Here is a 14,377-nt window from a genome sequence, read left to right on the forward strand (position 1 = left end):
CCATTTTGCATTTCCTTTTCAGCCCTTGCAATCTCTTCTCGCAAGAAATTTGCAAAATCGAGGTGCTGAACGGTAACGCGAACGGAGCGCATCACGGGGTACGCATCGCGGATGTCGGCAGCGGCGGAAGGATCTTCATCAGAAGAAGATTCATACGTAGATGATAATAACAATCTCTTGGCTGAAAGCTTTCTGCGTACTTTTGGAGAATCACAATCATCGTCATTTGCCTATACGGAACAAACAATAAATAGTATTAGGAAAACACTGGGACGTGTAAATTATGTATATATGTATACATTGCACATTACCTCGGTGGAAGACGATTCAGGGGAAGGTACATTTACGGTGGAACAAAGCTCGGCGGAATCAGTTCTATGACGCCATCTTCACTGCTACTTTCCTACATTTTTAAACAATACATTAAATTAAAAACCCAAATTTTACAAGTATAAATAGAGTACACAAATGTGGGTTGCATACCAAACAATCCGTTATGGTCGAAAAAGTTTTGTCCAATCTCGTTGTCTCGCTGTCGTCATCTTCATCGCTCTCATCCTACATTCAACAAATGACCCACATGACCTTAATTCAACCTAACCTCCCCTTAATCAATGTACACAGCCCATGAAAACCATATTATGGGCCTACGATAATATTTCCTTCTCCTTTCTACACAAAACGGCTGACGGAGGAAAGAGGCGGCTTTGACTAATCCCAAATTAGCATGTCTTATGGCATTTCATTGACTGGTACTGGTACCATTTAAAAACATAATAATTAAAATACGAAGTAAAATTTAAATAAATTCCTGGTGGTGGGATAAAATTCAAAATATTTTACGACATTTTTCAAATCCATTGCGTTTTTAAAGGAATTTCCAAGTCAGTTTCTGAGATCGCACAAAAACCTGAAAGTTGACTAGAAGAAATAACTGTAATGGTATTGATAAGTGGAACTAAATCCTTTCTACAAACACTCCTTTTGTAATAAGCGAAACAAAGCAGTTCTTACCAGGACAGAAATTTTGGTTCATTTTCTCGTTGCGTAAGTTAAGTAGATGAACAATTTCAAGCAGCTGCCAGCTGTTCGTTCGCTCAACTGTCAACAACCAGTACCTGCTCGAGAACAATCCTCAACATCTCATCTCCCAAATTTCAGTGATCCACCAACTGAGTAAAACTTTAATGTGTTGCGGCTGGATTAAAAGTTTCTTCACATTGAGATCCAGGCTCAGATATTGGTAAAATTGGTTCACTGTCTTCATCCCTTAGTCTGATTGATTCAGATTGGGGATCGTCAACGCGGGGTAAAACGACCATTTGTTCTTGTCCGACCAGGATATTCAACCAGGAACCTCAACGACATTACGATGACGCCCTCACCTACAGTCATTCAAACAGTAAAATCGAAACAATTAGGGATGAAATGTGTCTGCCGTACACTATTGCAAATTCCAAAACTGCCCTACATTAAGCCGTAAGTTCCATTCCTTTTTTATTCCGAAATAAAGTGCATTACGTTTTGTACCCCTTAACGTTTGTGATATTCAAATAGGTAAGGACGTTTGAATTAGACCACTGCTAGGCGTCCAAAGGATGTAATGTTTTTATGATCATTCTTTTTCATCGTTCCAGAAAAGCTCTTTCTCTATTTTACTCATTTTAGGTTACTACCACCACGAATTTATATCAATTATCTCCCAATTATTTTTAAAAACAAATTAAACATTTTTAAGTCATATTATTTTATTTCTTGCACAATTAAAATAATAAGAAATTTTGGGTTACAGACATTTGTGTTAATTAAATGCAGACACTGTATTTTGCATGGTTAGGACACAAAGAAAAGCTACACTACACTTTCCAAGAAATAAAAATATTCAGAATTCGAATTAAAAATGTTACACGGAAAAGATATGGAGCGGAAGATGCGGATTAGTATCGTCATAGCAGTGTCATTTCCCATCCTCGTAAAGTACATTAGCAACATAATGAACTATTCATCGTTTAAAATTCCGCTTAGAGAGCGTTCATGAATGCCGTCAAACTCTTTTTAAGCTTTTTTGACTCCCTTCCCATCACAATCTGTCACAAAGGTGCGACCTTCCCTTTTAAATTATTTCAAAAATATTCCAACCCCTCCCATTTTTTTATTCGTTATAATTCGTATTATAAGTTAAAGTTTTTTTAAGCTTATCCGTGTCATGTTAATTGTGAATTGGATAAAAATTGCAAATGCAATGCAAAAGATTTATGGAACTTCGATCTTATATCAGATAGTTGTGATTTCAACTGAACGAATGTAATATTGCATGGCCGGCGTGACATGAAAAGCTATTTACTACCCCCCCTTTCCTCCTTCACAATGCGTCACAAAACTCAGGACTTCCTCCTTTACCCCCCCCCCCCCAAAAAAAAAATATGAGGTAATTTATGAACACTCCCTTATCCAAGATGGCAACCTCAAACCAATTTTTATTGTTATCTGTTGGTGACATATATAATTTGGCTAAGATATCTTCAACATTTTTGGGTGGTTGTGGAAATTTTTTGTTGACACCTTGGCGTAATAATTACAACCCTGCGTGTTACATCGAGGAAGAAAGAAGAGCTTCAAAATTATTAATTTCCTGCTGTTTTTCACATTTTTAGTGCTTTTTTCAAATCGTTTTTGGAGGAATTTCTCACAAATCACTGCTTTTATTAAACAAATGCAATTTTAAATTTTACAAGGCACCAAGAATGGTGTTGAACGTGAAAATGAATCAGAGATTGATGGCTCGAGTAGTAAAACATGCTAGTCTGGTGGCCGACGCCAACTGACGTTTCGGCTAAATTTAATTACCAGCGTACCGGATAAGAAAATAAGGGAAAGATTATTATAAATTAATTTTCCCGTCTTAAATGGCTAGACGACGGGCCAGAGATTTTCCCTTACTGACAATAGAGAAGAATCTGGCCACCCAGCAAAATGCAGACACAGATGAATCAACCGCATTGACGTTGGTTGTTGTTCTCCTTCATTGCCGACGGGATGCATGCAAAGGAAGCCAACAAGTGTCAAAACGTGTTCTGAATTTTAAAAAAATTATATAAAAAAATTCAAAATGTTATCTATTACAAATATGTTGAATTAGATAGATGTGGTTTTTCCCTATGTGGTATTCCATGAAAACTAGAAATGGACAACCACCATATCGATTTCTGGAAATAGGTGATCGCCACTTATCCCGCCTCCAAACAACATATTTTATCATAATCATTTTCATTCTCTCATTATCATCTATTTTTATCGTTAAATCAACGAACGTATAAAACTGAACGTAAATATGCGTTCAATTGGCGTATCTATACTCTATAGCTAAGTATAAGCGGCAAATTTATAGCCACCCAATGTTTGGTTTACAACAATGTCATTCCCTCCAACACTTAAATCGAAGGGAAAAGTGGGAAATTTACAGTACCCTAAGATTGGAAACACGACGAGTGTTTCCGAATGAAATGGTGTGTCAATAAAAAATTGCCAAAAATTCAAATTTTTTGAACCTTGCACCAACAGTACATGACGAAGTCATCTACAATTGGGCAAACATTCAAATTTTATAAATGAAACGCTGATTTTTGGCGATTTTTTAAAGAAAAAAGGACGATTTTTTTTCATGGTGCAGGGGTGAAATCCTTGCCCGGGAGAAGAATGGAGGAAAGAGAATAGGGAAGAACAAATGGGTCCGGCAGTTTTCTCTCTTAAATTCTCCCCTCGGGGCAGGATTCGCTCCATGCGACGCGAGAAGAAACACAAACATGTAATTAAAAAATCGCCAAAAATCAGCGTTTTATTTCAAAAAAATTTGCACTTTGCCTAATTATAGATGACTATGTCATCTACCTTTTGTGCAAGTTGTAAGTAAAAATTAACAAATTTGATGTTTTGGCAATTTTTTATTGCCACACCATTTCGTTCGGAAACACTCGTCGTGTTTCCAAACTTAGGCTTTCTTGATAGCAGCCTCTTGTTTCCTGAAAACGTCTAAGTTAAGAAATAAAGTCATCTTGTATCTGTCAACGTACATGTCGTACGTTAAAGACCCCTCTCTCAACCGACGATTGCAGTTATGCTCGGGATTTTTTCCTGATTATTCCTGCGGGCAAGATAATGGATATCTTATTATCTTGTTGCCCATCATCATTGCCCGCGCCGATGGGGAAAGGAAAAAGTTTATCTAGTCTGTATTGTCATTGGCATATCCAGCAAAAGTCTCTTCCCACGCTGGGCTATTGTCTCGGTTCTCCCATCTGATGCTGGGTGGAATATTTCATTTGTATTGCACTTTTCTTGGCTGGATCCCGATATCATTAGCGAGATTTCTTCTTTTCCTTTTTTCTGTTTTTCGGATTCGCCAAGAATGAATTGAATCGACAATTCGAAACGGAAGTAATACTTACAAACAGTGAGCGTCAGATTCATATAGAAACTCGAAACAAGTGGAGGAATACTATATACTATATATAAAGAAGGAAGAGAGAGAGAAGGAAGTAAAAATCATAGTATAGTTAGAGAGAGTAAAAGCCACAATCACACGGTCGGCGTCAATGTCATAGTTCTTCTTTTCTTTCTACATACCTGTTTTACACTTGTTCAGAAAAAAGGATGGAATGAAAAATTCGGTGGGGAAAAGAGGGAGAAGGATAATCTCATGATAATTAAGGTATGGTAAACCGGCGACAGTTTAGATAGTTGACATTCTTTTTCTGATTTTTGTAAATTAAGGCAATTAACAACTACAGATACATCAAGAAGAGATTATCTATAATAACAGCCCTACAATACTCTTAAAATGCCATTTTAAATCGTGAGAAAATTTCGCCAAACAATAGAGAACCCAAACCTGGAAATCCTAAACTAGGTAAACACTAAACCTTTTTTAAGTAACTTTTTACATTTCTAAGAAAAATTTATTCAATTTCTAGGATTTCTAGTGAATTGGAGACATATTACCAGCCTAGAAGAATATGGATTCCTTGAAGCAATGGAATGGAAAGCGACTGTTAAAAGATAACAATTAAGCTTGTGGGGGTGTGAGTATTATGAGTTTTTCATGAATTAATGATTTTATTCTTCATTGCTATTCTTGGTGATCCACTTCCATTAGCTCGATGGTTATTGGACAGTTTTTTTCCACACTATTCTTTAACCTAAACTAACATATCGAAATTGTGCAACCAATATTCCCGAAGTCGACCAGAAGTTACCAGAATACTTGAAAATCATCCAAACCTTTCATTAAGCATTACTGACATCTAAGAGCTATTCAACTTCACAATAAAGGAGTTTGAGGCTGCTAATGATCGATTTTGAAATCTAATAACGTAAAAGAAACGGAGAGGCAAAATACGGTGACAGTTGATGTTAGCATGAATGGTGCGTCCAACGCAGAAAACAACCAGACTTTAACGTCACTGGCAACAATACCACCGACAATTCAGATGAATCAAGCAGGCTAATCAATGATGTGCCATTGTTCCAAGATTCCCGGGTTGGTGATGTTAATTACTTTCGACTATTATGAGAAAAATTCACAGTGAAATCTTCTGCGTTGAGGCCGAATACATTCTTTCACATTACGGTTGTGTGTGACACAAATAATCAGGTAACGTATTGCTCCAACATGTGTACATGAACATTACATCTCCACATTCACATTTTAATTTCGCAGGACGAGGACGACACATGGTCCTTCGAACTGGTTTCCGGAACTTAGACCGAAAACTAAAACTTTCTCTTTTATTTTACTTTTTAGTTGAGAAACCAGAAAGTACCTGCGATAATCCGGCTGCTCAGTGGGCCGAAGCCATATCACTGATCAAGGAGATATCAAAAGTGTTCGTAGCGACCCGTGACACTAAAGCGTGCTTGGAGCTATTAGGAAAGTTGTTTGAACTCCCATTTTTTTAGTTACTTAACCTTCAGCCCCCGCAATCTCTCCAAGTGCGTCCGACTGAAAGGAGAAATGAGGTAGCTAAACAGCACAGGCAAATCCAGGACTTGCCAGCACACCCCCAGAAGGAGTTAGTTGAGTGCGACAATATTATGCGCCATAACGCAAATCTAGTGGAAGCTTATAAAGCTACTGCTCGGGCAGCACCTAAAAAGAGATTCCTGGTGTTTGGTGAGATCGACCTGATTCAGGACGAGGCTAGATTTGAACGCAAACGCCAGGTGCTGCTTAGCAAAAGCCGAAGAATGGAAGAGAGGACCCCGGTGCAGTGTAATCTGATTAAACCACTAGCCTCCATAAGAGCAGCTGGACAGTCGACGTCAGGACCTAAGCCCACGACTAGGCAAGAGCTCGTGAAAGTGGCTTACAGCAAAGATCCGCAGCTTCCAAGAGCACAGCAGCAGCCCATGGCCCCAGCAGGCATAAGCCCGTTACTCAAGCTAGCGAACGAACTGTCCAAGGTGATTACTTCGAATACGGTATTTTCAATAGTCGAGGATTACCCGGGAAACCCGAACGTTCCGAGACCCCGCACACGGTTATACAACAGGATAGGCACACACCCCATCTGGTCGATTAACTTTTTTTTGTTTAACAGCCAAGGACCCCCGGCTACTTCCTTTTTTTAAATAAAAGTGTTTGAGCAATGAACTGCAATTATTTCCCGTATTATATGTTTGCGGTATCTCTGGGTCATTTGTGGCAAACCTCATTTTTCATTTAGCCCCATTTTCTGGTCAATAAATTGTTTATTTTTAACTGCTAAGTACCCCTGTCTTCTTCCGTTTTGTCTTATAGAAGTTATAGAGCTATGTAACGGAACAATTTCCCATGAGAAAATTTTTGGGTAATTCAGGGTCATTAATCAAAATTTGCGAATTAAAATAATTTTTTTTAGAACACTTCATGGTACAGGCAATGTAAGGGTTCTTCTAAAGGAAATGGAAAACACGTTTTCAGTGCCAACTGCGGTTGGAGTCTATCTGGAAATCTTGTTCAAGTGTGCGGAGAGAATGTTTCTCAGAGGCAAGACCCTAAAAGGCGTTTGCGGTTGCGAATTTTGTAAATGCGCCTCTAGCGATTTCCTGGAAAGTAATTTACTTATGATTTTACTTTTCCAATTTTGGGATGATTAATTTTTCTCTTTACTAGCAACAAACTCCCGAGGATAAAAAGAAATGTAACCTAATTTCAAAGCAGGAATGGAAGAAGCAGGAGTGGACGAAGGACAAAGCAAAATTGTCTAATGAGTTCAAGTCACCAGTAACGTCAACAGTCACAGTTAGTCAGTGGAACCCCGACGTAAGGATCAACTGAAGCCGGACGATCCTATCTTTTGGTAATTGTTCTCTGAGGAGCTGAGAACTGATTTGAATCTCGTACACCTTGTCTTGAATCACTTTGAATCTAAGCCCCAAAAAGATTAAAACAGAAGCAATTTCTTTTGAATCTCAACCCAAAATTTGGTTTTCCTTGCGTGAAGTTGACAAAACCTCGTTAATCTGTTGTTTTTGCGCAAATTCTTAATTTTAAATTTCAATATATTAGAAATCACGTTAGCCTCTTACACAATACTTTCTCAAGTACTTGGAAAGGACGTGTAGCAGAATTGCGATCGCAGGCGTTGGTTACTACTGATTGCAACCACCACAAAGAAATTGCAGCTCTGGAACGTGACAAATTGGTAGCTCATATGATTATTATTTTTCCCCGTTTCGGCTCGTATTGAAGTTTGATAATCATAATTTTTGTGTGTGTCCATATTAAGGTGGAAAAAAGTAAATCGATAACTGAAGCCTCTGTCTCGGTCTTATGACGGATATGACTGCCATAGATTTGGTAAACATCATCCACATGGGTCAAATCCGCAAGAAAAGACGTCGGCAATTCGGCAAGCGTACCGCTCGTGCCGCGAAGGTGTTCTGGAAATGAGTCACGCCTGTTTACCGGTAATGTCGCACCCGGAATTTTTTGCCTAATACACGACGGCTGCAGAGGCGACAGCTGGCTATGTGTCCTATGGGTTACACAACCCATTCTGGTCTGCCACGTTGCAAACGTTGGGAGGCAATCGGCCAGCTGGCCGCTGGCGAGTGCAAGCTGTCTCCTGTCTACGTGGAATGTCTTGCTGCTGCGCTACACTGCCCTGCCAACGCATGGTGACTATATTGAAAATCTCTGTCACATCGCTCCATCACTTTTCATTTGTATTTCGTTTCATTGCAATAGGGTTTTGCCGTCGTTGAGGCGAACTGTGGACCCCTCGCCTTGACAATCACTAGTAACGAAGTCGAATCTCGGCGCACTCCGACTGCTGTTTGGGCAGGCTATTACACTTCTACCAGGTGGTGTTTCTGTAGACGTGAATTGGTTCTTGTTAACTATCTACGATGGGGAGCGCCAAGGAAGTGGGTCGTGTACGTGGTTTTTTAAAATTCTATTATCAGTTAATGTGGGTTTAGGGAGAAAGTAGGGGAACGGGGGGACCATTATAAAGAGCTAATTTTGAAAATAATGCTGGGTTCTTTTTGTTTTCGGATCGTTAGGGTCGCGGAGAAAGATGTTCCCGCATGGGTCCTACTCTTTAAAAAGTTTTACCCTGAGGCCTACTTATCCTGCCTTTATGCTGAAAGGTAATTTAAAATGAAGTCATGTCAAACCTTTGTTGTGTGTGGGTGTGATTGTGGTTGTTGGGGTTGGTGGAGAAAACTACGATTGGCATTACTACTTTTGCCCTTTGGACACCAGCCTCCAAAATGACAGATTTCCGGAAACCAGCACAAAAAATGTGTAGCCGAATTGTTGTAAACCCCGCCGATACAAAGATGGGGTCTCATGACGTTTGTGGTGTGACGACACGGTCGGCTGGTGTGAAGTGAAACCTAGGGGCTAGTGTCCGACGGTCTAAAGTGAAAATGCATGACGTTTTTTATTCCAGCTATACCTTGTTTGCTATGAACTACTTTTCAGCGAGGTTTGTTTTTAAGTCTTGGTTGGTTACTTATCCAACATTGTGTCGTTTTTTTTTAACTTTTTTTTTATTTTTAAATTCCTACTTTTGCAGACACGTACGGCAGTTTTATGGTGCTTCCAAACGTGTTGAAGGCGGCCGATCCATCGATACCTTTTCGTACCATCACTCAGGAATCAGAAAATGTTGTCGCTGTCTTCCCTGGCGCCTTTTACCTTGTCGTCGACACCGGGTTGAGCTGTTCAGAGGAGACCTATTTTGGCATGAAGGGTGCTCGATGTGATGAGTATCAATTTCGTAGCGCAACTATGCCAGAATGCCGCTGCCACATCCGTCCCACTGCGCTACGTGCTCTACATAACATGTCGGAAAAATCATTTCCGAATTCGTTGTCGTTGCATGGTGATAACCTCCCCGTACATTCTGTTGCCGGTAAAATTGCCCTAACTGTGCCAGCCGTCACCGGTGATTGGTTACTATGTTGTCTAACGCACTTTTGTGGGTAATTATGTGATTTTCGCAGATTCTTTTAATGCTGATTTCATCGGCACTAGTGTTCTCACGAGAACTGTCCGTTTCGTACCGGGCGTCACTCGCCCCAAAGAGGGGGTCGCGTTTGATGCGGGTAGCGAGAAGTTCGCCACGGAGGTTATCGATTTGGACGAGCCCGCCGCCGTGGAATATCCCCAATCTCCGCTTCCTGTCCTTCCGGCGCAGAGATTGGAGCAGCTGCCTGCTTTGTATGACATTGACATCGACTTGCTTGGTGGTGCCCAACGGTTGAATGACAGGTGCGCCTCTTGTTGGACGTTGTAAAGATTCACCACACTCACATTTCCTATGAACCTTGCTTTGTCTCTATTGCGATTGCTTCGGCGGTGGCAGTCTCGTTGATTTCTTCCTGGCTCTGGCACGCCGCCACTACTGCACTACGGATTATGGAGAATCATTTACCTGCTCTTCGTTTCTCTATAGAAAGTTTAAAAGGTATCATCCAAATGGCGCATTGCTAAACCAGCTCGTATTGCAATGGATTCTCATTTTTCATTTTTTATTCAGGGCGTTGCAGTCTACCGCCAACGTGGCGGTCGTTCCTCCCAACCTCGACATGACGGCCGGTACGGATCAGGGGATTCTGTTGGATTTTACTAACGTGCTAATGCCCGTCTTTGATGGTGACCATTGGATACTCTTTGTCATTCACACTGCCAATGTGAGCGGGTAAGTAGGACAAGACTAACGATTGTTTGTCGTCTATTGATCGGGAACTTTTGTTTATGTTTGAGGTGATTGGGTGTCTGGTGTTTGATTCCATTGCAACGCTTGTACTATGCGGTAGGGTGAGACTCCTTGTTTTCAACTCTGCTACATCAGCAATGGAGCCACGGAGACACATAATTGCTACTGTGAAGGCCTACGTACAGCGGGCGATGCGCAAAGCCAGTGGCGCAGAGGATTACTGCCGGGACGCAAACGTTTGGGTCGACTATGCCAATGTGCCTAGGCAAAGTTCAGGATCGCTGGATTGCGGTGCGTATTTCATCTATTACGCATTTAAAATTCTTATGGTGAGAAATAAGTGGTTCTGGCGTTGTGTTCCTTGTAGTCGTGTCGCCTATACAACTCTGTGTTATAATCATTGTTTTGCGTGTTAAAACGCATTCTTTAGCGTGGACTAACCGCCGTTGTTGGACAACTAGGTATGGAATTAATAACCGAAGTCGACTATGGCCTTAAGATTAGGGACCTGCTGAAGGAAATCGTACAGCTACGCTCAGGTAACATAATTAATTTTTATTTTTTTTTGTTTTCCATCTGTTTAGTTATTATTGACTGGGTTCAGAACTGGATATCCTCTAAAGAAAGGTGAAAGCCAGAAAATTGGACCACAACTAGCACTGTTTGAAGCCCCAAAAGACCCTGACTTGTTTAAGAAGTGGTAAAAGAAAATACCAAGGAAAAAATTTGTGTTAAGGAACAGCTCTTATGTATATGAGCTGCCTTATGCCTGGGGCTGTGCCTCTTTTATGGCCTGGTATGTTATGTTTATATTAACAATAATAAGAGCCCTTATGAAAGTGAAATATCCTGAACTGTTCAAAGCTTGCCCAGCTGCAGAGAAATTTCAGGAGGAGTTTCAGAGAAGTAAAGGCGAGTTTCAAAGGTGGTCTGACAGATTTTATAGAACATTTTTCATGAAAATATTCCAACTCGATAGAGTTATGATTTTGACGCACAGCCGTCATATACGATGCATAGACAGTGACGCTGAAAATAAACCAAATACGACAGCTAGTATGCAGCATTGCAAAATTTCCTGTATGTTGAGCTCCAGCCATGGCCTACTTAATGGTTAAGGCCTGTAAACTTGAATCCTGCCCCATGAAGGCGAGAGGATCTGCCAAATTCCCTATCCTTTCCCCGGGCAAGAGCCAATCAGACGAAAAATCAAGGGTTCAACTTCGCCATCTGGCGTTCAATACTGCTATCTCGTTAGAATGGTTAGGTAGCTAGTTATATTAAGTTTTTCTACGGGCAATTCGTATTAATGGTGGCCGTATGGATAGCGATGTCAGCCACCATGCCACGGCATGTTTGTTTGATTTTGCTAGCTAGTTGCAAGTTTTGGGGAAGAGGTTGCAGCTATGGCGTCTTGCCCCTTCCAAAGTCTTGGAAATAAACTTTGAAGCCTATCATTGAAGGCAAAATGGAAGAATAGACAGTGGAAATTAGTAACAGGCAATTTCCAAATGAAACAAACGTTAACGCTATGTGGTGTCCACTTTTTGGATGAGAAAATAATCAAAGGAAGTTTTTTTCATGGCAACAGAGTCAAGAGTTATTGTTATTAGTTTTTCGCAACACTACATACACGGGTAGAGCTTATGTAGCAGGTACCAGAACTGTATATATTGATGGAACGATAAACATATGAAGAGCAATAAGTAGAAGAACTGAACAGAAATTTGCCATTCACTTCAAATGCTGGAATGAAAAAAAATTAACAAAATAAAGACACCATAAAAAACTTCGTTGAATTTTTTCCACTAACTGGATACTACTTCTTGAATTTTTTTTTATGGTATGAAATATCTCTTTTTAGTTGCAGCTACAGACGTCTTCTCCTTGTAGAAAACCCACTACTTTGCGCACACATTAATGGCTTCGGCAACGTTTGGTACCAGAGTTCATCACATCACAAAGTGAAATTCCGACGGGAAAGTAATAAAGTACTCTCCCGCCGACTGTTTGAAGGTGTGGAATGGGATATGTGGTTTCAGAGCGAGAATTAACTGGAGTAGAACAGCTAATGTTATGAATAATGGATTAATGGACACCGACAGGACGCAACCGACTTGAAACTCATCTCTTTTTTTTTATTTCTATCCAAATAAAAAAGCAATCAACAAGGACCCTTTGCTACCGCTCTTATTTTCATACAAGTCATAGAGCTTTGTACCTCAAACATTTCCCGTAGGAAATGTTTTTTGTATCTCGGGGTCGTTTTCAATAACGGCTGGTTTTCATTTTTCAACCGTCTGCTTGTTGGAAAATGTTTTTTTTTGCGGCAAAGGAGGCTAATGTCGTTTTTTTCTTAAGAAAAAGTAGAACTATGTAGAGCAATAATTTCTGCTCTGCTCTGTCTGTATATAGAATTGCGCCTGTCGATGAAAATTGAAATTGAAAAAAAATTACAGTGTAAATTAAATTAAGTAATGTATGAACCCTTAAATTCATCCACAATGCGAAATTTCACTTCGTGATTGCTGGTGGTATATTTATCAAAGGCCACATCTACATCACTTTCACCTGTAATAGCATCAAATATTATTACATAACGTAGTAATTACCCAAAAAATTTAAAAATATCTAGACAGCTGCGGAATGACTTTTCTTCTTCGGCAACGGCCCTCTCATATAGGCATCTGCCTCTCGTTCGTACAGGTTTTCCAGATGATGAACAAGACCGTCCAAAGATACCTGACGAATGACGCTTGGAACTGGAATGGGAAGTGGAACTTGCGACGGACTGCTTACCATTGGCGTTGATTGGAGATTCAGCTGACCAATGTTAGCATCAACATCAGCTGGTTGAGCTTCCATATCGACGGTTTGTTCCCACGGTCTAAAAAAACGGATTGGGCGGAAAATCAGGAGAAAGAATGGACGCATTGCGGGATACGGTTGTTTTCGGGTTGTTGCAATGGTTGTTGGTTCGTTAGTTGCTAATTTTACCCCACGCGCCAATTTCGCCTCTTTGAAGATTTTAAAACGATCAAGACACAGCAGCGAAATAGGGCTAGCAGTAGCGACACGAGAAATGACGATTGGTGGGATTGGACCGTTGTCGGGAATTTTAGCTTCACGCCGCTCTTCTCCGCCTATGGTGAACCTCCAGATATGTGGCACATCCTCTAATTGTCGCTGCTTGAAACCGTCAAATTGTCCATTGCTGCTGCTAACATTGTTTCCCTAAATAAATTATTCGGAAATTGAAATGTGTAGGAGTATTCTATACAAAAGACAGTTATCATACCTTGAACAATCCAAAAGAGTTTTCCAAATCCACGTCCGCAGCTGGTTGTCGATCGATTGACTGCTAACCAAGGGCAAGAGACAGAAACGTATGGCGTACAGTCAGCCTTGAACGTAACACTACCGGTCGTGGTACTGTAGTTTGGCGTGGTATCGTATGGTAGTGTCGTGATGGAGCCGGGAGAGTAATCAACGCTTCCCAATCCAAAATCTGGAAAATGTTTTGACGTTAAAAACGATTCTTTGGCTTAAATTTATCCAATCGCCAAGTGCGACCTTTCACGGGAGATGGACGGCAGAAAATATATATATATTAATAGGCTTTCCCGCAGCATGTTTGTTAGACATTTGTTTGGTTTACATAAACTTTGTTTGCAAGCTATATTGCTTTATAGAAAGTGAAAGAAATGAACTCATGTTGGGTAAAAACATTTATTATTTCTGTGCACTTGGTTTATTATTCCATGTAATACAAATATGATATAATAAAAACCGTATCTCACAAAACCATATGAAATACACAAAACACACACACACAAACACGATAAACAGATAGTCTAGGCCTGTAATGAGAGAGAAGGTGATACTAGATGCAACGTGTAAGTAGACTTCCTCACCACCACTTGGAAAGCTGAAATAGAAAAAAAAATAAAAAAAAAATAAATGTATGACACCATCAAGATAACAACGTAAACGTTTCCACTTACCATTACTATTTCTTGAATTATTTCTTATGAAACTAAATATCTCTGTAAAAATAATTCAGTCCAAGGGTAAGGAAGGTCTCAGCTTAAACTGAACGCCAATCTTACGTCTAGTTTAAGAAGAATTAAAAAAGGTCGAGCCGACCTCAACCTTCCTGTAATTCAAAC

At 40.2% G+C, this 14,377-nt stretch overlaps 1 protein-coding gene across 3 annotated transcripts; it reads left to right on the forward strand.

Moving 5' to 3' along the window:
• Positions 1-9,494: 9,494 nt before the first annotated feature.
• On the forward strand, positions 9,495-10,967 carry LOC124204442. 3 transcript variants are annotated; one of them, XR_006878883.1, is made up of 4 exons: positions 9,495-9,760; positions 9,855-10,537; positions 10,639-10,747; positions 10,813-10,967. XR_006878883.1 is itself a non-coding variant. In XM_046601510.1 (3 exons), the coding sequence occupies exons 1-3, from the start codon at positions 10,247-10,249 to the stop codon at positions 10,827-10,829; spliced, it is 417 nt and encodes a 138-aa protein (XP_046457466.1). In that variant the 5' UTR covers positions 9,773-10,246; the 3' UTR covers positions 10,830-10,967. The 3 variants fall into 3 exon arrangements, 1 of the variants encoding a protein (XP_046457466.1); XR_006878885.1 differs by having other exon boundaries at positions 9,855-10,499; positions 10,670-10,747; XM_046601510.1 differs by lacking the exon at positions 9,495-9,760 and having other exon boundaries at positions 9,773-10,537.
• Positions 10,968-14,377: the final 3,410 nt, after the last annotated feature.

This window comes from Daphnia pulex, chromosome 2 (assembly GCF_021134715.1).
Source record: "Daphnia pulex isolate KAP4 chromosome 2, ASM2113471v1".
In the NCBI taxonomy this organism is placed as follows: domain Eukaryota; kingdom Metazoa; phylum Arthropoda; class Branchiopoda; order Diplostraca; family Daphniidae; genus Daphnia; species Daphnia pulex.